At 36.1% G+C, this 26,614-nt stretch overlaps 1 protein-coding gene across 2 annotated transcripts in view; it reads left to right on the top strand.

Annotated features, from left to right (window-relative positions):
- Positions 1 to 26,614, top strand: part of USP9X (ubiquitin specific peptidase 9 X-linked) — a 90,195-nt gene that overhangs the window by 44,484 nt on the left and 19,097 nt on the right. For both annotated transcript variants that reach the window (XM_060770192.2, XM_060770193.2), the window contains 22 exons: positions 2,191 to 2,324; positions 3,087 to 3,174; positions 5,012 to 5,354; positions 7,469 to 7,564; positions 8,475 to 8,686; positions 9,267 to 9,507; positions 9,724 to 9,873; positions 9,983 to 10,103; positions 10,721 to 10,851; positions 11,246 to 11,524; positions 12,363 to 12,488; positions 12,789 to 12,914; positions 14,293 to 14,459; positions 15,659 to 15,767; positions 17,621 to 17,767; positions 17,950 to 18,096; positions 18,843 to 19,065; positions 20,111 to 20,331; positions 21,664 to 21,854; positions 23,136 to 23,309; positions 24,637 to 24,778; positions 25,336 to 26,086. In XM_060770192.2, coding sequence (XP_060626175.2) covers positions 2,191 to 2,324; positions 3,087 to 3,174; positions 5,012 to 5,354; positions 7,469 to 7,564; positions 8,475 to 8,686; positions 9,267 to 9,507; positions 9,724 to 9,873; positions 9,983 to 10,103; positions 10,721 to 10,851; positions 11,246 to 11,524; positions 12,363 to 12,488; positions 12,789 to 12,914; positions 14,293 to 14,459; positions 15,659 to 15,767; positions 17,621 to 17,767; positions 17,950 to 18,096; positions 18,843 to 19,065; positions 20,111 to 20,331; positions 21,664 to 21,854; positions 23,136 to 23,309; positions 24,637 to 24,778; positions 25,336 to 26,086 — 4,319 coding nt within the window. The remainder of the gene's footprint in view (positions 1 to 2,190; positions 2,325 to 3,086; positions 3,175 to 5,011; positions 5,355 to 7,468; positions 7,565 to 8,474; positions 8,687 to 9,266; positions 9,508 to 9,723; positions 9,874 to 9,982; positions 10,104 to 10,720; positions 10,852 to 11,245; positions 11,525 to 12,362; positions 12,489 to 12,788; positions 12,915 to 14,292; positions 14,460 to 15,658; positions 15,768 to 17,620; positions 17,768 to 17,949; positions 18,097 to 18,842; positions 19,066 to 20,110; positions 20,332 to 21,663; positions 21,855 to 23,135; positions 23,310 to 24,636; positions 24,779 to 25,335; positions 26,087 to 26,614) is intronic.

The raw sequence follows: 26,614 nt of genomic DNA, 5'->3' as shown, positions 1-26,614 counted from the left end.
AATCTGCTGCCTTTCAAAGCCATCTTCTATGTACTGAGTCAGGTTCAACACTTCGGATGTGCAGCTTTTGCCTTTCCTGAAACTAGCTTGCTGTAGATTCAGACATAGGTCTATTTTTTCCATAATTCTATGCGAAATGAGTCTCTCCCGAACTTTGTAAAGATGGCACAACAAGGAGATTGGTATATAGCTTTTTGGATCATTGCGTTCTTTGCTTGGTTTCAAGATAGCTATGACTCTTGCTTTCCTCCAGATTTTGGGGATCTGACAGGATGCAGTGCAGTTGTTCATTAGCTTCAGCAGCCAGCACCATGCTTTTGGACCAACATTCGTAATTTGTTCCATCCGTAGATCATTCAGGCCAGCTACTTTGCCATTTTTACATTTATTCAGAGCCATGTCCAATTCAGTAGATGTAAACAGTTCATGAAGTTGTTGTTCTCATTATCTGGTTGCATGACTATTGGTTTCTTTTCTACTTTGGTGGCAAGGTTGGGTTTCTTATTCTTCAGAAGTTGGTGAGCTATCTGATCTGCCTTTATGTTGGCATGAGTATTAGTTTGTGAGGGGTCATTGCTCAACCATCTTAGCAGCCTCCACATCTTCTGTCTGCTCCTGCCTATGTCGACTTCCGTTATCAGCTTTATCCACTGTTCATTTTTGGCTTCAGAGATGGAGGACAAAATGATCTGTGCTTGCTCACTAAATGGGTCTTTGTTGTGGAGCCTGTAATAGTCGTCCAACAATGCAACTGTATCAGGGGAAATGCCCTGAAGCAGGCCTGTAGCCAAGATTTTGTTTCGGGGGGAGCTGAGTTTGATTCGCGGGGGGGGGGGGCTGAGTGAGTGAAAGAGGGTCTACCCTAGCAAACCTTTTGTATCTTTACCCCAATACCCCCATGCATATGGGATATATTGAGCATGGTGATCAGATCATGATATGAATAAACATAACAGTTTAAATAATATACCAGTAAAGCCTTCTTGTGGACCACCATGAGAATTTTGGGGGGGGGGGGGGGCTGAAACCCCCCGAGCCCCCCCCCCCCCCCTCCTGGCTACATGCCTGCCCTGAAGTTAGTGTGTTCTGCAGCCTCTCGGTATACAGGCCTGTGAGCAGGTTTTCACTATTTCGATAAAGTGCTTGTATTCTTTGGGTATTGGGGTGACCAATATGATCATGTCATCTATCGTGTCTGAGAAATTGGTCCAATCTGCCTTTCTGAAGTTGAATCTTTGTTTAAATCGAACTTCCTGAGGCCTTATAGTTGACAACAGTTGGCATACTATTGGTCGGTGCTGTGTGTTTGGTATTGGTGGTCTCACTGATTTAGTGCATTGCTGCACAATGCTGTCGCTCACAAATAAGAGGTCTGGGTTATTCCCTCTGTGCCATCTCCCACTGTTGTAGGATGGTAGGAGCTCACTATCATGAATAAGTGATAGTTTGTTCAGTTCAGCCCAGGAGAGGACAGCCTCTCCATTTTTATCCTCTTGAGCATAGCCCCATACATGGCTATGGCTGTTAAAGTCACCAATTACTACCACCCTTTGGTGCCTATCAAAGTTCTCAGGGGAGGAGAACCAAAACTCTTCATTTGGGGGCTTGTCCACAGAGGTAATCGTGATGTTATTAAGCTCTTCTGTTGTAACCTCTATGTTGTTTTCTTAAGTGTTGTGGGCACTGCTGACTTGGAGGCCTGGTTTTACAAAGACCGTGCTTCTATACTACGCATGTGGTCTTTCCACTACTAAGATCATTCCTGGAACTTTTAATCATTTCTGTTGTTTATCCCTGTGTGTTTCTTGGACACAAAGCACATCACATTTCTTATCTCTGCACATTTCATAGAGCAGTTGTTCTTTGGCCGCTGACATGCCTTCAGTGTTGATTGGGATTGTTGTCATGGTTGGTCCTTTAAAAAATCACAAAAAATCTAATTCAGTTATAAAATAGTCAAATGCAAAGTTCTTGGAAGAATTGGATTGATATCTTTGAAAGCTCATTTAAAATGTAAATCCCTTATTCAGCTCATGCTCGGTTATTCTTAAAAGTGTTACAAGGTTCCCTTTTCTACCTCTTTTCCCCTTTTCATGTTATAACTGATTAACACATATTTTTCTTTAAAAGATTTTCTTGTACAACTAGAACAAGACTTCTTTACCTATTCTGGGTTTTTTAAAATTACAGTCAAACTCAGCGAAGCCCCCATGTGTTTTATCGCCATGACTTAATCAATCAACTTCAGCACAATCATGCTTTAGTAACATTAGTTGCAGAAAATCTTTCAGCATATATGGAAAGCATGAGACAGTATGCTAAAGGTGAGTTACATTTAATTTTGTTTTGGGTTATCTTAAGAAATCCATCTATTCCACACTTAAATGTTGATAAATACTGGAGGCGGAGAGAAAAACCATGATGATCATGGTGGTCAGAATTCATTTTACAAAGGCAGTGGAGAAGTTGTATCCTTCAAAGTTTTTGTTAGGTAAATTAAAACTTATACGTTACATTTCTATTCAGTTTTACAAAAGTGTTCAAAGTGTGTAGATGTGTTTACACACATTAATATATATTTGAGCAAATGCTCATTGAGGATAGTGTCAGGAGGCAGCTTCATTTCAGTCTGTCATTAATATTGAACTTTATAACTGTGTATTTGAATTTGTATAATTCATCTATTATTAACACTTATTGGACATATTTATGAACAAAAATTTTAATGTGGTAAAAGCTTAACACTTCTGAACATTTTAGTATTAATTTTAGTATTTAGCTAATATTTTTAAAAGAAAATGTTTAAGGAAATCAAAATGGTTACTGTAATATAAACCTTTAAAATATATTTTTACAGAAATAAATACTTGTAAATAAAAAGAAATCTATCACTATTTTTTGCAGCTGATAAATCACTAATATGGCATCCAGTGCCCTTCTAATTAATAAGGCACTTGTGAGATTTTAAACCCACTTTCCTGCGAGTGAGCTTTGTTAACCACAATAGAATTTCATTCTGACTAAAGGTGGATAGGGTGCCCTAGTATTTTCCATATTTAACACAATAATTTGTATTAAATTTGCAGAGCATGGAGAATATGATCCACAAACTGTAAGACCAGGGAGTAGATATAGTCATGTGCAAGAAGTTCAAGAGCGGCTAAACTTCCTACGGTTGGTTTGAATAGTTTTTTTAGTTTGAATAAAGATATTTAATAAACTTTTTTTGAAACTTAAATGCAAATACATTTTTCCTACTTGCCTGCAAAATGGTATTTGTCTTCTGTGTTGATTTTATTTCTAAGTAATGTTGGAACAAGAATGTCAGCTAGAAACAAGTCTCCTTATATGTCTTTCACATAGATAACCCTGTTGGGCGAGTGAGCTTATTAACAAAAGACCCTCCCCATGAATGTATAGTAGAGTAACAACAGCAGCATGATCCAGCACCAGTAACTCAATGTGATAAAAAGAACAAAAACACACAGACCTATGTTATCTCTTCTATAGGAGGCTTTTCTTTATAGCGAAATAAATGGTTGTACTATTTACAAGAACAAAGTATCCATAACACAAATAAAGATCTTGACACTTCCTTCTTCGCTTCCACATAGGGCTTCTTTCTGCTCTCACAGAGCCTCCTCTCATACTGAAGTTATACAATAGTTATACACAGCAACCTTCATACTGAAGCTTTACACATGATGGCCTTCAACTATGAGCTTCTCTCACCAAAGTTTCTCACACCAGGCCTACTCACACCGAGGCCTATATCACACTGAGGCCTTCTCACATTGAGGGCTACTAAGCTACAGGCAAACCTGCCTATATTGAACTACAGCTTTTGCTGAGTCATTGCATCCATTTAACCCTTTCAGTGCTTGACTCACTTTGTATTTTAAAATGCCTAATTAATTTTTAGTATTTCTGACAAACTCTTTTGTATGCAGCTTGGTACCTGTTCCCATAAGACCAGAACCTGCAATTTCATTTGCCTGTATCTGACAAAATATGTCCTATTAGAATCTTTTATTGTGTCAAGAATTGAAGCAAAACATGCAGTATAAGAGGCAAGGGAAAGGGGTAACATGTTTAAATCCTGATTTTCTTTGTCTTATCTGCTAACAATCAATCTAAAAAGATGCTGATCAGCATTCCTAAAGAGGAGACTATTTGCTGGATATTATGTTCATCCAACTATTTTGTTCCCTGTGTTTCTTTTACGTTAGTACATTACAAATTCATTAAAATAGAATATTTAATTATTATTAGAAGCACATAGAGGATTAGAAAAGAAAGGAGAAAAAAAGAGCTACATCAAAGTATTGTTTCTATTGCATTTCAATTATATCTTCATTGGGAAATTCCCGTTAACTTCTCAACTCCCACACTGCTTTTAGTACTGTTGTTGGATAAAGATTATAATATAAGATGAAATAAGCTCATCCAGTAAAATTAAAACATTCATTTCTAAAGTTGGATTTATTATTTTTTAATATTAAATACATAGTTGGAATGAAACATAAAAAACAAACAGTTGCCTCTGAGTAGTGTTAACTGACATGGATGGGTATACATATCTTGGTTACAGGATGTTCATCCTAAAGAACTGTTAAAATATCATTGGCTAACTTAAGGGTAATATCCTTGACATTGTTTCCAAACATGTGGCTTTGAAATAGGTTGCACTTGGAGAAGAATAGTTTTTATTTAGGCTGCCTGGCATTAGACCAAAATAGTTTTCTTGAGTTGTCTCTTACACCTTCGAACTGGTTACTGTTTTTCTTATAGAATCAATATGTTGCAGACTTCTATGAGTTAAAAAAAGGTCAGAGTAAAGAATGATCAAGCACACAAAGTACATATGTATAGTATTATTTTATCTCGCTGCCTGTGCTAGAAGAGATCCCAGACCGTTCGAATGCCTTTTCTGAATGTAGGTGTTTTCAGATTTATAGAATTACGTATTATTCCTAACTCTAATGTGTTGTTTCTCTTTGTTTTGTAAAAGATTTTTACTGAAGGATGGTCAACTATGGCTCTGTGCTCCTCAGGCAAAACAAATATGGAAATGTTTAGCTGAAAATGCAGTCTACCTGTGTGATCGTGAAGCCTGTTTTAAATGGTATTCTAAACTCATGGGAGATGAACCAGATTTAGACCCAGACATAAATAAAGACTTCTTTGAAAACAATGTTCTTCAGCTGGACCCTTCACTCTTAACAGAAAATGGAATGAAATGTTTTGAACGTTTCTTCAAAGCTGTAAACTGTCGAGAAGGGAAACTCGTTGCGAAAAGACGGGCCTATATGATGGATGACTTGGAACTAATTGGATTGGATTATCTTTGGAGGGTATGTGGCTTGATGGGTGGAAATGCATCTAACAGTTGGACTTCTTATAATTTTTAAAAGGCTATTTTAAGAGCAGTGGGAGAGGTCAGTCTCTAAGCTAGGCCAATTAAAAATAAATTGTGTGTACTTAGAAATTATATATCATACTTGAACTCTTCATAATGAAGATTTGTTTTGTATCATCAAGAGGGAGGAACAGAATACAAGCGAGGCAGAATATTTTGAAGTGTGCTTGTTCAGAGCATAAACCAATACTTGTTTGTAGAAGTCCTGAAATAAAAAAATAAAAATGCAAACCATAAATATGATTGTCAATAGTGACCAAAGTGGGAAATCAGTCAAGATGAGATCTTGTTTCATTTTAATGCATTGACCTCCAGAAGTAATTCCCAATAATGAAAAAATTCCTCTTCGTGCATGAAAGGCCAGGATCAGTTCTGAACACAAATAATGGCCAGCTACTCAGGACCCTAAACTTGTAAATGATATGAACAGTATATACCCTTTTTACTCAAACCTAATGCTCACCTTTTTTGGCTAAATGACCTGGCCAAAATTAGGGTGTGCATTAGATTCGTGTACTATGATAACCGTAGTGCTGAGCCAAAGCAAAAAGAGAAGCTGCTTCAGAATCTGTACCTGGAGCTCTTATTTGAAGGGCAACCTCTCTAATTTAATGGTCAAGGCTCAATGCTATGCAATCCTGGAATTTATAGTTTGGTGAGGCATCAGTATTCCTTGGCAGAGAAAACTATAACCCCCAAGATTCCATGGCATTGAACCAAGACAAAGTAGATTCATTTTACAACATAGATGCACCCCAAGGTTTTCTTTTCAGTTGCTGGAAGGTCTGATGTTCTAACACTTGTTTTTAAAGAATGAATTCTAAGCAGACAGCAACTGTAATGCGTACCTTTTTTGGCCAAATTACAAAGAGTGCACTTTTTGCCGTTGCACAGTACATTCGGCAGAAAATTCATTTCAAGATTTTGAAAATTGAGATGCGCATTAGATTTGATGGTGCATTAGACTCGAGTAAGTATCAGTAATCTAAATTAGTTAACTAACCATTCTGCGCTTTCATGTCCAGCTTCTAATTATGGATTTTTGCTAGAACTTACCTAGAACACAGGGAAAAAACATTTTTCACTATGCCATTCATTAATAATAATGATTTTAATATTAAATATTTGACAAAAAGATTCCCAATAGGTAATATTTAAGCAAACATTGACATGATTACTTAGAATGTATTTTCTAGGGAATGTATTTGGACTTCCAAAAGTTTCTTAATAGCTTATGGAGGATAAGGTTAAGGGATTGGCTGCCCTGCAATTAAGTGCAATAAAGGCATTGGCAGTGGTAGTCTGCTGAAAATAAAATTGCACAGTTGAATTGGGCAGTATGTTGTTGCCAAATAGTTTTCTAATGTTTACCTTATGTCTTCCTGTTTATTTCTCCTGCTTCTATGTTATGTGTTTATCTTTTCCCACGTAAATCTTATGGTGAATCATTTGGATCCTGAAAATAATCTTAGGGAATGCTGGTAGAAAATATGTGTGTTTTATGTCAGATTATCTTTTGTGCAAAACTGATTGTGCAGGTGGGGGGGGGGGTTCACACATTTACTAATTTGACTAGCACTTAGCCAAAACTGGGGCCATTTCTAGTATTTAAATGTATGTGAAATTAAGTTTTGCTTAGATGTTTGCTCATCATTGAACCTGGCAGCTTTACCACTCAAGATGCTGCCTAGAACAAACCACCTGGACAGTCACCAGAAAACTCTTGTGGTCAGTACTGGAAAAGAAAAGAACTCTATGCACTCTTTTTCTTGAAGTTTCTTCTGTATAGCTAGTGAGGGGAACTTTATCCATGCAAAGTTTTTTGTTCTAGGCAGCATCTTGGATATATATATAGTAGAGAGGCTGCTGCAGCAGTTACAATAAGTGAAAGATGCAGCATTGAAACCAATGTATGATTTCTCTCAAAGGGACCTTTTCTTAAACAATAGTGGTCTAATTTTAAAGTTTAATATGTGACATGATCAAATCTAAGAATGTACTATGGACCACTTTAAGTAGAATATAAAAATATACCCTTTTCTGCTGTAGGTTGTAATTCAAGGAAGTGATGACATTGCTAGTCGAGCAATAGATCTACTAAAGGAAATCTATACCAATCTCGGCCCAAGGTTACAAGTTAATCAGGTAAAAATATTAAAAATTCTCAAAAATAGATAACACCTGTCATCTATATAAATGAAATCCTACTCCCATGGCAATCATATTAAATGTTATTTGATATTGAGGTGGAAGTTTGCTCCTTTCTTCTAAAACTATCAACTTTTAAGTTGCTGGGTGCCATGTTTTTTCAACTGTCAAACAATTGCTGTGTGTGTGTTCTGTCAGAATAGAAATATGTGTTAGAAATACTAGGATTGCTGGCATGTTCTCCAGAATTCTGCTAGATGCTAGAAGACAATATCTGATTCCCTCCCTTTAACCTGTATGATCTTACATAAAAAAACTGTACCCTGATTCTAAGTATATCTACTTATTCTGATTTTAGTGAGACTTAATTTTAACTATATGTAGGGTTAGCAGTTAGTTGCAGACAAGATCCAGAATATTTAAGGTATTTACTCTTCATATCAACCGTAGTTCCCCTAATATGTATGCTGTAGTGTTGATTAAGGCTAAATATTTTAATGATCTTTGGAAATGGGCCAGTGCTTTTATTTTTTCAAGTGTATGGTTTGCCAAAGTAATCACACAAAACCTGACATGCTTTCATATGGTTCTTCACAGATAGAAGAGGGAGCAGAATTGCTCTGCTGACTCTGTTCCAGTATTCAGTACTTGAGCTCAGCTGTGAATTGTGATGAAATAGTTTCTATGTGAAGCCTGTTCATATCTCTTTTTTTTTTTAAAAAAAAAAAGCTATGTGCATGGAGTTGTAGAGCTCGCTGCATGGCATGTAGCCCTGGTCACCTTTCCACCCATAGGTATCCTTCATTGGATGAACATGTACAGAGGGCTCCAGTTTGTCTCTCCTTTACCATTTTATGATCTGGTGATCAAGTACAGCTGCACATACTTTTCTTTCCATTTTTTTTAGGTAGTAATCCATGAAGACTTCATTCAGTCCTGTTTTGATCGTTTGAAGGCATCTTATGATACTTTATGTGTTCTGGATGGAGATAAAGACAGTATTAATTGTGCAAGACAAGAAGCGATACGAATGGTGCGAGTGTTGACTGTTCTAAGAGAGTATATAAATGAGTGTGACAGTGATTACCATGAAGAGCGAACAATTCTACCAATGTCAAGGTTTGTGGCAGTCTTAAAACTACTGTGATTTAGAATGTAGTTCTAAGTGTACTTCCCAATAAGATTAGTTTAGAATGATGCACACAGTCTTCCAAATAGGGCATGGCCTAAATAGCCTAAAGACACTAGATTGTGTCTGATCTTGAAAAGCATCCGTTTTGGATGAAGGATGGCCAATGAATACCAGGAGCTGTAGGCTATATTTCAGAGGAAGGAATTGGCAAAACCATATCTAAGTATTCCTTGATTATGAAAATCATATTGAAATGGATAAGAGTCACACACTTTCAAAAAGGTTATATGTGTACCACGTTTTAGATCCACAAATGTTGTGTCCGTCCCGTCCCCGTCCCCCCATGCATATGAGGAAATGTGTGGAAAAGCCAATATATAGGAAATGCACTACAAACTACCTTTAAAAATGTAGTTCTTTCAGAGAGATATCAGCACATTTTCTGATCTTCCAGCTTCCTTGGAATGTTCATAAGTCTTTTAAATGACCACACTTTCTTCTGGTGGTATTAAGTTCTTTAAACATAGAAAGTTGTTACAATTGTGCTTTCTTTTTCTGTATTGTCAGGGCTTTTCGCGGAAAACACATCTCTCTTGTAGTTCGATTTCCAAACCAAGGTCGGCAAGTGGAAGATTTGGATGTTTGGTCCCACACAAATGACACCATTGGATCTGTTAGGCGTTGCATTCTTAATCGCATTAAAGCAAACAGTGCGCATACAAAAGTAGAATTGTTCATTGGAGGCGAGCTAGTAGATCCTGTAGATGACAGAAAATTAATTGGACAGCTAAATCTCAAAGATAAAACGGTAAATACACTTGAGCATCAAGTATTGATAGTATTTGCTGTTTTGCATGCTCTTGCTTGAAAGACAAGTGATAACATAAATCTGATTGGGAAAAGTGGGTAAGCTTCCAGTTTTCAGTTCAATACATTCAGATAACCTTGAAGCTCACAAGTTGACAGTGCTTTACGGGTTTAGATGGCATACACATTGACAAATGCTTCCTGATTCCTTCCTCAGCTAATTACAGCCAAGCTTACACAAATAAGTTCCAATATGCCTTCAAGTCCTGATAGTTCATCTGATTCCTCTACTGGTTCTCCTGGCAACCATGGCAATCATTATAGCGATGGTCCAAATCCAGAAGTTGAAGGTTGTTTGCCTGGAGTTGTAAGTAAAAGAATGTGCACAAATTAAACTGTAGCACTGAACAAAAGTAGAAATTTGGTGTCAGGTGTTACATGCTAGTAACTCACGGTAAGCTTTTACTTTTTTTTAGATCATGTCATTGCATCCTAGATACATCTCTTTCCTTTGGCAAGTTGCAGACCTAGGCAGTAGCCTAAATATGCCGCCTCTTAGAGATGGTGCACGTATCCTTATGAAATTAATGCCACCAGGTAAATTTTAATTTTATTTGTTTGTATAGATATTAGGTTTAACCTGTTGTACATCCTGTCTAAACTGGATCCACTGAAATGAATAAATTATATTACTTGGTTTTAGTGGGTTAGAAATAAATTTCCATTGATTTGCATGGGCCTGCTTTAGGCAGGATCAGTGTTGGTTAATCTGTTAGTTGCAAAGTAATATCCCATGGTTGTCCCTGTAAGTAACCCCACAAAACAAACGACTTCTTAAACGATGACAGAAGGTTAATGTGGGATTTTAACACAAGTTTTTATTTGCTGCTGTATCTGTTGCATTTAGCTTGTTTTAAAATTCCCAAACCACTCCTTTATTTGGTTTGCTTAGTAAAACAAGCTTGTTTTGGAAAGCTTTGTGGTGCGTACCATGACTTGATATTGCAGACTCCACCTTAGAGCAAAAGCATGATTTGATCTTTTAAGAAAGAAGATATCATACACATATAACAGTATTTTGTCTGTGGTAAATGAAAATTATCTGTATTTAGTACTCTGTTGGTGTATTTCAGTTTCTAAAATGGTGTGCTTCAGAAATCTACATAGTGCTGTTTATGGAAAGAAGCATCTTCAAATTGTGCTTTTTATTTCAGATAACACAACTGTAGAGAAGCTAAGAGCTATATGTTTAGACCACGCAAAACTTGGTGATAGCAGCCTTAGTCCATCCCTTGATTCTCTTTTCTTTGGTCCTTCTGCCTCACAAGTGCTATATCTGACAGAGGTTTGTAATATCTTCCTCTTAATATTTTGAGATTGGAAATTGTTGTTCTACTTACAACTTCTACACTGAATTCAGGGATCACAGTACTCAGAGCACTGAATTTGGGGGATATTGTTCTGTGTAGATGCACACTTAGTCTATATATCGTCTGTACAAGGTAAAAAAAAAGAATTATGTGGAATCATCCTCATCTGCAACAGTGCAGCATAATTAATTTAAAGGTATATTGACTGGCTTGACCTTGAAGGAGCTGGGGGTGGTGACAGCCGACAGGGAGCTCTGGCGTGGGCTGGTCCATGAGGTCACGAAGAGTCGGAGACAACTGAACGAATGAACAACAACAACAACAACATATTGACTGTATATCCTTCTTGTCTCTTTTTTCTCCTTTCAGGTAGTTTATGCCTTGTTAATGCCTGCCAATTTACCTCTGGGAGAAGATGCCACTGACTTTCAGTTTAACTTCTTAAAAAGTGGTGGTTTGCCTCTTGTGCTGAGTATGCTGACCAGAAATAACTTTCTGCCAAATGCAGATATGGAGACAAGAAGGGGCGCCTACTTAAATGCTCTAAAAATAGCAAAACTGTTGCTAACTGCAATTGGCTATGGCCATGTAAGAGCTGTGGCCGAAGCATGTCAGCCAGCTGTAGAAGGCACAAGTCCAATGTCACCGGTAATGCCACTTTGTGCTTTAGCAGCAACTTTGTACATGTCTTGGTTATCTCTCAGTAGTTTGCAATCTAATGGCAACTAATACACTCTCACATAGAATAAGCAGTGCATAGTTTTTTCAGAGCCTATACATAACGGGTTTTCCGTAATTTTGTAGGAGACAAATTAAGATACTCTTTCTAATTTTCATGTATGCAATTGAACTGAATTCCCTCCTCTTGCAGCTTCAGCCCCCAAAATTGAAACTGGAATTGATTTCTAGACAATTCTTAGGAGGTACTACTAGATGACACAGGTGAAACATGGCCCCTGATAGTTGCCTGCCCTTGATATATCTAATGAAGCTCATTGTAGACTGATAGAAGTAAATATATAGCAATGCAAAAAACAAACAAACACAGAATGCATGCAAAATGAAAACACCGTGGAAGACACTAGAAAGAAAAATGAAGATGGTAGAGTAAGAAGATCTGTAAACTTTAGCCTGTTTGGGAGATTTTCTTCCACAAATGATGTCCTAGCATTTTTAATGGAAGCAAGAATATTATATGATACTTGAAGTTCAGAGGTTGCATGAAACTTCCTGTTTGGAATGGAATGCTTTTCTGGATGATTCTATGATAAAACAGAGAACTATATTGACAAACCTTGTTTAGTGATTTTATTTTTCTATAAACCTTCACCTGTTAAGATAGTACAGGATTTTTAATTTTAATCATAGCATTTTTCATCTGTGTTTGTGTACAGTATAGTGGAGCTACATCTTTGCAGCTTATTGACCTTTAGTATTAAATACAGTGATTTCTTTCTTTTAAAATATTCCAAATAAATTATTCCAGATTAATCAAGCAACTCATGACCAGGCAGTGGTATTGCAAACTGCTCTCCAGAACATTCCCAATCCAACATCAGAGTGCATGCTAAGGAATGTTGCAATACGTCTTGCACAGCAAATATCCGATGAGGTTAGTGTGGTCTTATGTTTCTAAAAGAGATCCTCTTCCAGTTCTTGGTCCATGCAATTCTAATTTTGTTGCTAAGTTTAAGGTGGTGATTAAGGTTATACCTGGGAGTTTCTTCTTTCCCTTTTTAAAGGTTCCTTAAGGAACATAAACATAAACTGCTAAAGAACATAAATGGCTAAAGAATGGGCTTAAAGTTGTATTTATTCAAAAATTCTAATGTCTGAATTTTTATTCGATGCTCACATTAATGCATAGAGTATAATTTGTAAACTAAGAATAATACCATGTTTCTGTTTGTAGGCTTCCAAATATATTCCTGATATTTGTGTTATTAGAGCAGTGCAAAAAATAGTTTGGGCTTCAGGATGTGGATCAGTACAGCTGGTATTCAGCTCAAATGAGGATATTAGTAAAATCTATGAGAAGGTAAGAAATATTAAGCATTTTTCTCTCATATTAGTAAACAATAAAAGTATTAAGAAATTTGACTTCGAATTATTTGTTTTCAAATTGTAAATGCTTTAAGGGATATCAAACATTGCAGCAAAAGTGTCACTGGTCTAACTGTCCTCTTAAAAGCTGACACAAACTCAGTGATCAATATGGCCATATATGGGTCATATATAGATCAAAGGATCAGACAAAAAAAGGATTATCGAAAGCCATTTAGGCTTTCGATAATCAAGAAATAGATTAAAGGTGTCACTCAAAAGCATTTGGCTAAAAGTAGCCTCTGCCTACAATATGAACACTTATCCAGCTGCGGGTAACCTGAAAAACAGATCCAAGTTTCTTACCTGTGGCTGAGGTTCTTCAAGTGGTCATCTGTGCCCTCACACAAATGGATGTTTGTGTCTGGGCCAAGGAGCCGTTCGGAATGTTCTGTATCTGAGTAGCTTAGTAGGAAGCCTGCCCACTAAGAAGAAACAATTGATGCAAATCTAAGTAGTTGCAGAACAGAAATGAAAGCTGTAGAAATCAGAGATCTCATCTAGTTTTTGATGTTATGGTGTTACTTGCAATTTCAAAACTGTTTCATAATATGGCTTTAGTTAATAGTGGAATGCATGTCTTTAATAAAAATTTACTGCATTTTTAAAAACTAACATAAAAATATTTTTTGTTTCTCATTGTTTAGAGTAGGGATTGGCCAATTTTACTAGGTTCTGAGGAATAAAAGCTGTCAGATTCATTCAAATCACACCTTCAAACAAAACATGAAGTGATAAAAGGCCAAGTTGGGGTGGTTTCAAAAAAGGGGAAGTATGTTAAACAGTTCAGTCCATTTAAAAAGGTGAACTTGAGACGTTTGCAGAAGAGACAGCTTACTTTTTCACACAAAGAAGATGGCGGAGAGGATTCTAGAAGATCTTAAAAACAACTGAAGTTTGTCTAGTCACTATACAGAGATTGTTTTATTGTTTCTATATTGATGTCATTTTAGCGCTGGTTTCACAATATATATTTTATTCAGTTCACCATTCTAAAAGAAATCCTGATTACATATTAGCTAACCTCCGCTTAGTGCAGATGTTATCTTCACTTGACCTTTCTTATATAATTTGAGTGTTGTGTGAAAATAGAAGTATCAGTGTATCATCATCTATAGTCATACCATATGGCTCAATAGTCCTCCTCATAATATCAGTTTCAGTTGTATATGTTAATCAAATGTTACTGATAGTTTTCCGTATTGTAGAAAATAGCATTTCTGATACCAGTTTCAAGACTTTGTTTCCAAGAAAATAATACATGTCTCCCTTTATATGTATCTTACAGTACTAATTTTTGGTTGTTATTTCAGACTAATGCTGGAAATGAACCAGATGCAGAAGATGAACAAGTTTGCTGTGAAGCACTTGAAGCGATGACGCTTTGTTTTGCCTTGATTCCAACAGCATTGGATGCACTTAGTAAAGAAAAAGCATGGCAGACATTTATCATTGACTTGCTGTTGCACTGCCATAGCAAGTAAGTTGTTTTAATTTGGCTTCCTCTCCACAGGTGTGTTAGTGTAATGCAAGTGCACCAATTCAATATGCAGCTGCTGGACTTTGATTTCTGTTGTCTGTTTTATGCCCGTATCAGAATGGCATGGCATATCTCTGCAAATAAGATGGTGTTACATTTTAAATATTTAATACTCTTCGTTTTCTTCAAGAAGCTCAATGCAACCTCTTACTTTTTTGGCAGTTTAGATTAGAGTAAGAAATTGATGGCTGGCTCAGTTTCACCTAGAGGTTCAAGGGTAACCCTGTGTGAACCTTTTCAGCACAATATCTCTTAATTTATTCATTAGTTACTTATCAGATGAAACTGTCAAGAATAAAATAATAATATAAATATTAAAATAAGGAAATTATTCTTCATGTATGCTTGTGAAATTTGATAGTACATAAATATTATAATTTAAGAAATGTCAAGCAAATGAGGTGCTTTTGGAGGACTTTCTTCTATAGAACAATTGTTTTTGTGAAGTACTTCTAGAAAAGAGCAAAATATAATGTCAGCTATACACGTTTTTGCCAATTTTGGTTGAAAATATTTAATAGATCAGACATCAATTTATTTCAGTGAAATTTTTAACTAGCTTCAAAAATGTATGTACATTTAGTATTGAAAGAAACTATTTTTTACTTCATCCCTTTGACATGTAGGTAAATGTTGCTAATACAAAATTTCATTGCATAATAGTCACACTTGTTATTCTCTCTATTTTGGGGTGGGGAAAGGGGAGTGTGAGTATTTTGTGATAAAATAAAATCAATGCATTGTGTCTGCCAGTTTCTGGTTGTTTTTTGTTTGTTTGTTTGTTTTAAAAGTCTTACCCTCAAGATGAAGAGGAGGGAGATAGAGCTCACCATTGGTTTAAACTGTCTTTGAGGGGGAAAGAAAGGAGGGGGAGCTTCTTGTTTGGTTTTGTTTGTTTTTTTAACTTCTTGTCACGATTATGTGAAGAAAGGGGGGAAAGCCCATTTTGGGACTCCAAAAATGGGGATGTGATTATTATGTAATGAAATACAGTACGTTCCTTTATACAGTAGGAGAGCCTGTGGATCTTCAGTGGATTCTGCAGTTCTAAAATCTGGTGTATTGTATATAAAATATTTCAAGATTTGTTAAACTGCCAGTGATCTATTAATAGAACTATCTCTTATTAAAATTTCCAGGAGTGTTCGTCAGATGGCACAAGAGCAGTTCTTCTTAATGGCTACCAGATGTTGTATGGGACAAAGACCCCTTCTTTTCTTTATAACTCTATTATTTACTGTATTGGGGGTAAGTGAATTAAAACATGTATTTCTGTGCTTTTGCTGTGTAAGAAATTCCTGATAAAATTGGTTTATTTCACTTTCCATACACATATATTTTCTTTCCAGTAGCTCAGTGGTAATATCAAATGCCCGTGTGAAATGTTTAAACTGTTACATGACAAAATTATCTGCATTACATAGTTCAAAATGATTTTCATTCTGTTCATTGTACTCAGCATGTTGACTTTCCTTGGAGATAGTATCACCGTACCAGTACAATAGGGGGGAAATTAGATGGTTGCATGTGGTAATCATGCAAGTCCAGTTTGTTGTGTTTATGTACTTTTGCAACTACCGGTCTGAGTCCCTCTGCAGAGGTAGAGAAGATCGGGATATAAAAGTTTTAAATAAATAATAAAATAAATGCAACTTCTCACAATGGTATCTTTTCATGCTTTTTTCTACATGAAACTGAAGCTCATGTAAAAAGCTTGTTATGGTTGAAACACTGCCCTGAGTTCAGTTGTGTTCTTATGCTAGTGTACAAGCAGTTGGGCATTTGTGGAAAATAGTACAAAAATTCATATTGATTGCACCATTGCCAGGGCAATTTTCTATGATTTTTTTGGCATTAGACATCAGAATGTAAGGAGGCACTAAGAGGAGTACCTACTGCAAATGTGATTCCCTTCTTGGCACGCTCCTTTATGCCTTCTCCCCTTCCCCTCTCTTGTGCATGCCTGAGGCAGTGACAGTCGATCTCTTTAGAAAGATTTCAGCTGCTCCAAAAGCCCCTCTTTATTTAAATTAGAATCACTAGTTCCTATAAAGAAGGCAGTTCATAAGCCAGAGATGTTAACACTGAGAGTGAGCAAGAACAGAAGAAACTAGGAGGGATGAGAGGCAAAGTGGTAGTAGCAGGCATGTATATGTAGGCAAATATGCAGGCAGTGACAGTACTTTCCCCACGTGAAGCAGCAATAATTTTAGGCCACTGCTAGCTTTTAGAGTGTTTTTAATTCAACATAGTAGCACAAGCAGAGCTTTTTTCCTCCAACAGTTTTGTATTGGTTATAGGCCCAAGTTGGAGATGCTGCATTAAATAATATATTTTTAAATGTGTGCCTGCACTTGAATTAGCCATAATATGATTATTGCAACAAACATTTGTCACTATATGATAGCCAGATAAAATGTTAGCTGACATACTTATTATGAAACAAAGATAAACTATAAAATAGATGGTGGAAGGAAAAATTAAACTGTTAGAACAACACCTTTGATCAGTGAGGGAGTTCAGCCTTCATGTGTAAACTTGTCCTGAGGAAATTTTACTTCATTCAAGTATGCCATATTTGGTTCTTATCAATTGTTGGAGGTGACATTGCTTTTCAAGTAGCTATCGCAAATATGCTGACATTCTTGAATTTCTTAATCATTTGTAGGCTTTTTAAAAAAGTTTCTGTTTTCTTGTGTACAATTTTGGTAACAGAACTGTATCTGTTTACAAGTATTTACATTGTGGGAGGTGATGCTTTGAATTGAAGACTCGGTAGAATCCAGTAGAAAATGGATGATACAATAGGACATTCCTATTTCTCTTATTTTGGAAAGCATCCTTCACGCAGACACTTTCTCAGACATGTAGGGACCCTCTGGAAAGATCTTAAATGTATCGGAGAGGTTGCATTGAGGTGGGGAGTTGCCAAAAGATTGATCCAACATAGCTTGAATTTTATACAGAAATGTCAATTCATGAAAAACTTCCATTATTTCACTTTTTTAAAAAACCACTATATTTCTGTAAGAAATGCTGTGTGTTATTACTATTAATGCAAATGCCTTTTCAAACTAGTTTATTATCTTTTTCTTCTATAGAGTACTGCGCGGGAGCGTGCTAAGCATTCAGGGGATTACTTTACTTTACTGAGGCATCTTCTTAATTATGCATACAATAGTAATATTAATGTACCCAATGCTGAAGTTCTGCTTAACAATGAAATTGACTGGCTTAAAAGGATTAGGGTAAGTTTTTGTTGTTAACTGTGCTGATTATATTCCCTTTTAATTGTATGTGTTAACTGCTTTCAGGTGTGAATTGGTAAAATGGAAAGTCTAGAAAAAAATCTTTTGAATAAATGAATTATAACAGTAGTAACTAATTATAACAGCGTGTTTTCATGTGTCTGGTTGTTCTTTTTTGTTAGGATGAAGTGAAAAGAACAGGAGAAACAGGTGTAGAGGAGACGATTTTAGAAGGACACCTTGGAGTAACAAAGGAATTATTGGCATTCCAAACCCCTGAAAAAAAATACCATATAGGTTGTGAAAAAGGAGGTGCTAATCTCATTAAAGTAAGTGGTTGCTGTATAAAGAAGTTTACATTATTATGGCGCCAACTAGTAAGGTTAATAGGAATTTATAAACTCGCATAAGTTGTTTAGGTATACATTGAATTAAATAAGAGTAATCTTATTCCCCTTGAATTATTTAGAATGACATAAAAGGGTATATGTAGAATAAAATATCCCTTCTATTATACATGATTTGTTCATAACTCCTTTGGCTATATTCCCTTACAAAAAAATGGCTGCCTCCCCCTATACACCAATATAGCAATGCATACTACAGTGAACAAGGCTGCAGTACAAAATTGCCCCTTTTATTTCTCATTTCTTAAGATATTTTAAATAGTGCAAAACACTTGCTAAGCAATGCAATTTGTAAATGCAATACATAAATGTGACATTTTAAAGGCTTCATTGTGTGTTGTACTTATTTTAGAGCATAATAAAAAATTATGATCAGGACCAAGGAGATGTATATATGTATAGTATTGAGGAAGATGGCGAATTCTTTCCTTGCCTCAGAAAGGTGGTGACATCTTTCTGGAATCCTTTGTCAAATTAGTTATGATCATTGATATTTTGCAAGGAAATAGCTATAATGTGAGCAAATGTTTTGCTGAAAAGTGAAGTATTGGTGTTTGTCTTTATTAATGTGTTTTGATTTTCTGCTCTCCTGAAGTGTTTGCTCTGAACCATATGTTATAGCTTCTAGGTAATTCCTAATTTAATACTCATTTTCCTTTCTTTTTCAGGAACTAATAGATGATTTCATCTTTCCCGCTTCTAATGTTTACTTACAGTACATGAGGAATGGGGAATTGCCTGCTGAGCAGGCCATACCAGTTTGTAGTTCCCCAGCCACCATTAATGCTGGATTTGAGTTGCTAGTAGCACTAGCAGTCGGCTGTGTCCGAAACCTCAAGCAAATAGTAGATACTTTGACGGAAATGTATTATATAGGCACTGCAATAACTAGTATGTATTATTTCATAAAATATTTTGTATTGTATAAAGTGCATACATTACGCTGTGAAATATATTGGTAGGAATTGTTGCATTCCATGTACCTTTAAGACATTTTTCCTTTGTCAAAAGTTTATACATTTGCTTGAGATGGCAGTTGCTTAAGACAAGGAGTGAACAGAAAACAAAGCTTAGGGTTAGGATATTTAAATGAATATAGAAGGTCTTCCAATATAGATAGAGGAATTCTTTAGAGCAGTGATTCCCAACCGGTCCCATGGAGCCCTAAAGGCTCTGCATGCATTTCCCAAGGGCAGCCACTTCAGGAAAATAAAATAAATAAAAATTGAATGAAATTGAAGAATAAGAAACAAAAAGAAGAATCAAAATAAGAAAACTAGATATTTCTGTACTTTACATTCCATTACGTCCCTTTCCCGCCCTAGTAACACTTCAGGCAGTCTCTGAGTTACAAACATCTGACTTGCAAACAACACAGTTAAGAACGGGTTGAGACAACAGAAAGTGAAAGAAATCTACCCCTAAGAAAGGAATTCACCACTGAAAAGAGTTATCATGGGGAAAACGTGTCTTCACTGAAGCTTTCTCACCAATCCTTGTTTCCATAAGAAGTCAGATTTTTCAGAATCCATTTCTGACAGGCTTTCAGTAATCTGAAGTGACCTCTTTGGAAACCATCGGATAATCCCACCCATGGGAGAGAAGTGGGATAAATAATAATGATGATAAAACAACAACAACAATGTAATTATGTATCGTGTGAATAAAGAAATACCACTCACACCATTTTGGATGTAGCTCCATGTATTTATAAGCACAATTTTTTTTACAAATATAGGATGAATTTCAGATAAAAGGAATGGGAATTGCTTTTTAGTTCTCAGTATCTTTGCATTGTTGTAATCATTTTCACGATGTCATGAAATCTGATTTGGTTGTATTTTTATAGTTGTAACTGTAAGTATATTGCCTAATAGTTCAAAATGTTCATTATTTTATTTTTTGAAAATTTTCAAATGCATTTCATCTCTCCTAGCTTGCGAAGCACTAACAGAATGGGAATATTTGCCGCCTGTTGGACCACGCCCACCAAAGGGATTTGTAGGGCTAAAAAACGCTGGTGCCACTTGTTACATGAATTCTGTCATTCAGCAACTGTATATGATTCCTGCCATCAGGAATGGGATCCTTGCGATTGAGGGCACTGGCAGTGATGTAGATGATGATATGTCTGGAGATGAGAAGCAAGACAATGAGGTAACACTTACTGTATAAACTGCTTTCCCATTTTATGTCTTGATTGTTTTGAAATATATATTGTGGGGTTAATTATGGTGCTCTATGTTTTCAGTATGTTTTTATGTCAATTTATTGTGGTATATCACTGGCCACAACTTAAAAATTAGCATGAGACCTCTACTTCTGAGTGTTTTATGTTTTTCTCTCATATTATAACAGTATTAGTGATTAGTTATTCTTTTGTATTGAAGTTTCCTGGCTTTCTCAAGTAATATAAGCATGTTCTTCGAATTCCTCCATTATTTTCATTTATTTTTAATCCCCCAGCATTTCAAACAGTGCTTTAAAGCTAAGTATAGTTAGCAAGTAGCTTGGTAAAGGCAAGTCACAGAGGGAAAACGGAAGGGAGTAATTTGTAAAAGGTTAGTGGAGTTTCCAATTTCAATTCTTGTGTGAAGAAAGGGAGGAAAGAACATGAGCAATTATTTGGCAGATTTTCCCTGTTGCTCTTATGGTGACAGATACATTTATAACTATGTCTAAATCATGTAGTTTGTCTGCACCAAACACGGTTTGCAGGTTTACAGTGGCAAAACTACATAAAGGGTAATGTCAGTAGAATGAAGCCACGTGAGTTGTCATTAAAGGAAAGTATTATTTGCTATTTTCAGAAAATTTTAGAATTAAGCTTTACTGTGAAGAGGCTAAATAATAGATGTTGGTAAATTATCTTGATATATGAATTCTAAAAATTTGTGGAAAGAAAATAAGTATTTCCCTTAGGGTTTTTTTGTACTGCAATATTAGCTGTCAAATGCATATTATGTATTTGTTCAGTTAGGCACTAGGAGAGAACACACCTATCAGTTATAGTTTCCTTTCGGAATATATTAGGATTAACTGGTATGGATGGAGTTACACTTTTATTTCTGCAGCACTTACCTCTCTTTGAGTATTTTGTGAAAAACAATGTGTTCTTTATGCTCTTTTGTTATGCAGAACACAATGATTCCATTTCTAGGCCACACCATATTTATGGTTTTTTGCCATGTTGTATAGCATGATGTCACAGTGACAAATATGCTGAGAAAACTGGAGAAAAAAGTGTCATAATTTCCTTAGAATCTTGCTTCTTCATGCGATTCTAAGCTGCCTACTTGGGTTTGGTGACCTGAAATCTTCATGGGGCAAATGATATATGTATCCACACTTTGTCTAGACTACTATATTTTTACATTTTCATAGTTAATACTTTTGGGATCTGTTCACATGGTGTAATGTCTCCATTTTATTTTGTTATTTTAATGTTTTGAGCATACAAACGATGTAATGTGACTTTTTCTTTTAAAGACCAATGTTGATCCACGAGATGAAGTATTTGGCTATCCACATCAGTATGAAGATAAACCAACTTTAAGTAAAACAGAAGACAGAAAAGAATACAATATAGGTGTATTGAGACATCTTCAGGTCATCTTTGGTCACTTAGCAGCTTCCAGGTTACAATACTATGTACCAAGGGGTTTTTGGAAGCAATTCAGGTAAATGGGAAGTTCTTACATTGAAGTGTGTTTATGTGATATCTTAACACGCATTTACAGTGCTACGTGGGAATGTAATTTACATACTCACAAAAAGCCACACAACATGTTTATTTTAAACAAAGTGGGAAGTAAAATGAAAGAACTCGAGGAACAAAACGTTGCTGTGTTTACATGAGGATTACATGACGATATCACCATGATCTTGGGTCTGATGTAAGGAGAAAGGCAGGATAAGGCAGAAAGGCAAGATAGGAAGTAAAGAAACAAATGAGCAAACTGTTGGGTTGGGCAGCTCTGACATGATTCATTGTACAGAATGCGCACATGACATAGGAAAAGGGAACGGCAAGGTTCATATTATGTTACGTGAGAACCATGACTGAAGAACTCAACTTGGGTGCAGAAATTCCTTTGTGAAGAAAACTCAGAGCCCTTCCACACAACCATATAATCCAGAATTATATGAACTGAGTTATCTGAGTCCACACTGTCATATATTCCAGTTCAAAGCAGAAAATGTGGGATTTTATTTAGCTGTATGGAAGGGGCATCTCTCACGTGAACAGTCTACTTCACAAATAAAAATGGGCACCGAGAGTATAGCATCTTTGTGAAACAGGATAGACCTCTTTTTCATTCTTAAGCATTTCATCAATATTGGAGAAACATCTCAGGTGACCCTCGAGAAGGAAGGTTGAAAAAGAATTTGAATTTGGTGAGAATTTACAGTGCTTGCAGAAAGAACCCCATTTCAACAAACTTTTAAAAGTTGGTAGGAGTAGTAGAGATCTGACTTCAACCAACAATTCTTTTGAATGCTTCTAGGGAAAATTGCTGGCATTTTGCTATGTGGACATTTTCCTAAGATACTCTGGAAAGACGAGTGTGGAGGTGCAACCAGAGCTCCTGTGCTGCTTCTGTCCTCCTAAAGCCATCACTTTAAAAATAGAACTGTGGGAACCAACCTCATAAATGTTTGGCCATTTTGGAGGCTGAATCACACTTGGTTTCCCCTCCCCCCCAATTTATCCTCAATTTTCCACTTACTGTTATAATGAAACATTGTGAGATGGATGTTTGTTCCCTCACTACCTTCAAGAAATCAGATAGATTGGTCACTTTTTATTGGCTATACAGCACATTGGAGGATTGCAGCACAATTGTTACATACCAATTAAGTTATAGCAAATGTCTCATGTGTTTGTGCTGTTTTATGAAATTTATCATTTGTTATAAATTTGTTCTGGTTATCTGAGAATTCTTTTTTTTCCATTTTAGACTCTGGGGTGAACCTGTAAATCTACGTGAACAGCACGATGCTTTAGAATTTTTTAATTCTTTGGTGGATAGTCTAGATGAAGCTTTAAAGGCCTTAGGTCACCCAGCAATGCTAAGTAAAGTTTTGGGTGGATCATTTGCTGATCAGAAGATCTGTCAAGGCTGTCCACATAGGTAAGTTTGACATCATCTAAAATAGAGGTATACATTTCTTTCTCATAGAATAAAAACCTATTAAAGCGATAATGTACATTGTTTTAAGAGACTCTTTTCTTCTGGCCCGTAACTGTACAGAGACCATTATCTAGAGATGGTATAAAGAAGTTTGGTTACATTGAAGTCAACATAGTAGATGTGTTTCTGGGTATTACTTGTTTATCAGAAACTCTGGTACCACAGACAGAAATAACATGGAAAGAATAGAGATAGATTCCTACAGAAAAGAAGAGCAGTTCAATAGATTACAGAAAACTTTTATCCAACAGTTACTTTATGCACATGTGAAATGAAAGAACCAGTTCAAGTAAACAATAACATTTCCAACCTTCCAGAGACCACATGAAACCACCTTTCAAAATACATCCAAAGAGAACTTTTTTCTTTCACTGCCCTCCATCTCTCTTATGACTTGTTTTGATAGCCAAGCTTTTTTAAAAAATGTGCTCTTTTTTAACATACTGGAGGGAGCTGTTAAGGCAGGGTCGTCTGTTCCCCTCTCTTGCATCTTCTTCATGCTCAGTAAGAGAGTCTCAAGCCAACTGCTGTTCGCCTTCCCTATTGTCGGCAGGCACAGTATTCCAGCAGGATTAGTGAAAAAGCTGATGTTTCCCCACCATTGCGTTGTTTACTGCAGATATTTTAAAAAGTGACACACAAGGAAAAGGAGATATCAGAGAGAGGAGTAGGCCCAGAAGTGCCCTTCTCTTCCTCAAAGGCCAGAGCAATGGCAGTGAAGGTGTATGATGGGCCTTTCCTCAGCAGCTGGGCCTCAGTACAATGGAACTGCACTTGTCTGGTCTTCTCTCCTTCTAGAAACCAGAGCAGTGGCCATTAGGAGGGAGCCAGAGGTTTTCCTCATTTTCAGATAATGATACATTCATGTTGAAAGAGTCTGAGAAACATTGCAGGAATGCATTGATAAAACCTCTTTTCTTTCTTCTTGAAATATCAACATAACTAAAATATTGAAAATAACTATTTTGCAGTCCATAATGTATATAAGATAAAATAGTTTTTATTTCCGCATACTCATACATTAATAAATAATGTATCTTTTATTTTAAGTAGTTAACATTTCTGTATAAGGGGTGATGTATCATTTTTTGTATTCAATTCTCAGCTTGTACGGATCAAAACAGTGGACTACTTGGCTGCTTTATCTTAAATCTACATGATGTGTTTCTAATATACTTTCCCAAAGTTATTAATATTGCATGCATATTTCAGTAAATTTGGGGGATTATTCATTCAGCATACCTAACACAATCATTCCCATCTGTAGGTACGAATGTGAAGAATCTTTTACAACTCTGAATGTAGATATAAGAAATCACCAAAACCTGCTTGACTCCTTGGAACAGTATGTCAAAGGAGACTTACTGGAAGGTGCAAATGCGTATCATTGTGAAAAATGCAATAAAAAGGTAATGTAAAATATAGTATACTTCTGTTTTGAAATGCTAAAAACTTTGTAATACTTTATGTAGTGCAAGAAGAACTAGTACAGGTTTTTTGACTTTTGGGATAACTGTATTTGCATATGTATACTCAATGAGATATCTTTAAAAGGGACCCATATTTAAACACACAATTCATTTATTTTCTTATACAATAGTCTAAAGGTAATTTTATCCGATATTGTTTTCATAATTTTGTGTATGAATAAGTTGTCACTCTTTCAACCACCTAATTGACAATTTTGGCTTTCTGACTAGGAGAAGTTCAACCTGTATTTTAAATGGCTTCATTGCATGCAAAGGAAAATTAAGCTCTGCCTGCCCCAGTTAATAGCCACAATTCAAGATGACCACAAACCAATCATCTTTGCTTTATTATGATTTTAAGTTTGTCTGTGATATGGAGTGCATGTCATAATGTGGGATTCATTTTGCTTTGATTCATTCCAGTGTTATGGCTTTTTCACTTGGCAATTGACCAGTCAATTTTCTTGGTATGGATAATTCATATCTTTGTTTCTTAGGTTGATACGGTGAAGCGCTTGCTAATTAAAAAGCTGCCTCCAGTTCTTGCCATCCAGCTAAAGCGATTTGACTATGACTGGGAAAGGGAATGTGCAATCAAGTTCAATGATTATTTTGAATTTCCACGAGAGTTGGACATGGAACCTTATACAGTGGCAGGAGTAGCTAAATTAGAAGGGGATGATGTAAATCCAGAAAATCAGCTAATACAGAATGAGCAATCTGAAAATGAACACTCTGGAAGTACAAAATACAGACTAGTGGGTGTGTTGGTGCACAGTGGACAAGCCAGTGGTGGACATTATTATTCTTACATTATTCAGAGGAATGGTGGAGATGGTGAGAAAAACAGATGGTATAAATTTGATGATGGAGATGTAACAGAATGCAAAATGGATGATGATGAAGAAATGAAAAATCAGTGTTTTGGTGGTGAATACATGGGGGAAGTATTCGATCACATGATGAAGCGCATGTCCTACAGACGTCAGAAGAGGTGGTGGAATGCTTACATCCTTTTTTATGAACGTATGGACACTGTAGACAAAGATAATGAACTAATAAAATATATTTCGGAACTTACAATGACCACTAAACCCCATCAGATTAAAATGCCATCTGCCATTGAGCGAAGCGTACGGAAGCAAAACGTACAGTTCATGCATAACCGAATGCAGTACAGCCTAGAATACTTCCAGTTTGTAAAGAAATTACTGACTTGTAACAGTGTCTACCTGAATCCTCCTCCAGGTCAGTGTTTGGATATTAATAAAATAAATAGATGGGTGTTTGTGGGAGGACATAGCATTTACAGTTTCATCTTTTTGTGCTTCCCTTTAATCTTAAATTTATCTGTTTTCTTGTGATTCCAAAATGGCAACAAAATTATTTCTTAATATCTAAAATGAATAAAAAATCAGGTCATCCTTTCTATTGATTTGAATGCAATATTCCTGCTTCTTGACAGGGGGTTGGACTGGATGGCCCATGTGGTCTCTTCCAACTCTTTGATTCTATGATTCTATCTCATTTTACATTTTTGCTATTCTGAATTTTGCTTATATTTTTTCTGCATTTAAATGGTATACATAATAATGTGAATTGCTGTGATGCAATTTTACATTGCTGGCTCCAACTTTGTCCATCATTTGCAAAGAGTTAAAAATTGGGATTTTTCACTGTGCTTTTTATTAGACGATTGCACAGAAACCCCAGCTCCCAGTTATGATCCAAAATTCAGTCCCTGCACTTTACTACTGTCCCCTGCCCAGAGTTATA

The sequence above is a fragment of the Anolis sagrei genome, chromosome 3 (genome assembly GCF_037176765.1).
Source record: "Anolis sagrei isolate rAnoSag1 chromosome 3, rAnoSag1.mat, whole genome shotgun sequence".
Classification (NCBI taxonomy): Eukaryota; Metazoa; Chordata; class Lepidosauria; order Squamata; family Dactyloidae; genus Anolis; species Anolis sagrei.
The sequence above is the reverse complement of the archived record's forward strand: the minus strand, read 5'-3'. Positions and strand labels throughout refer to the sequence as shown.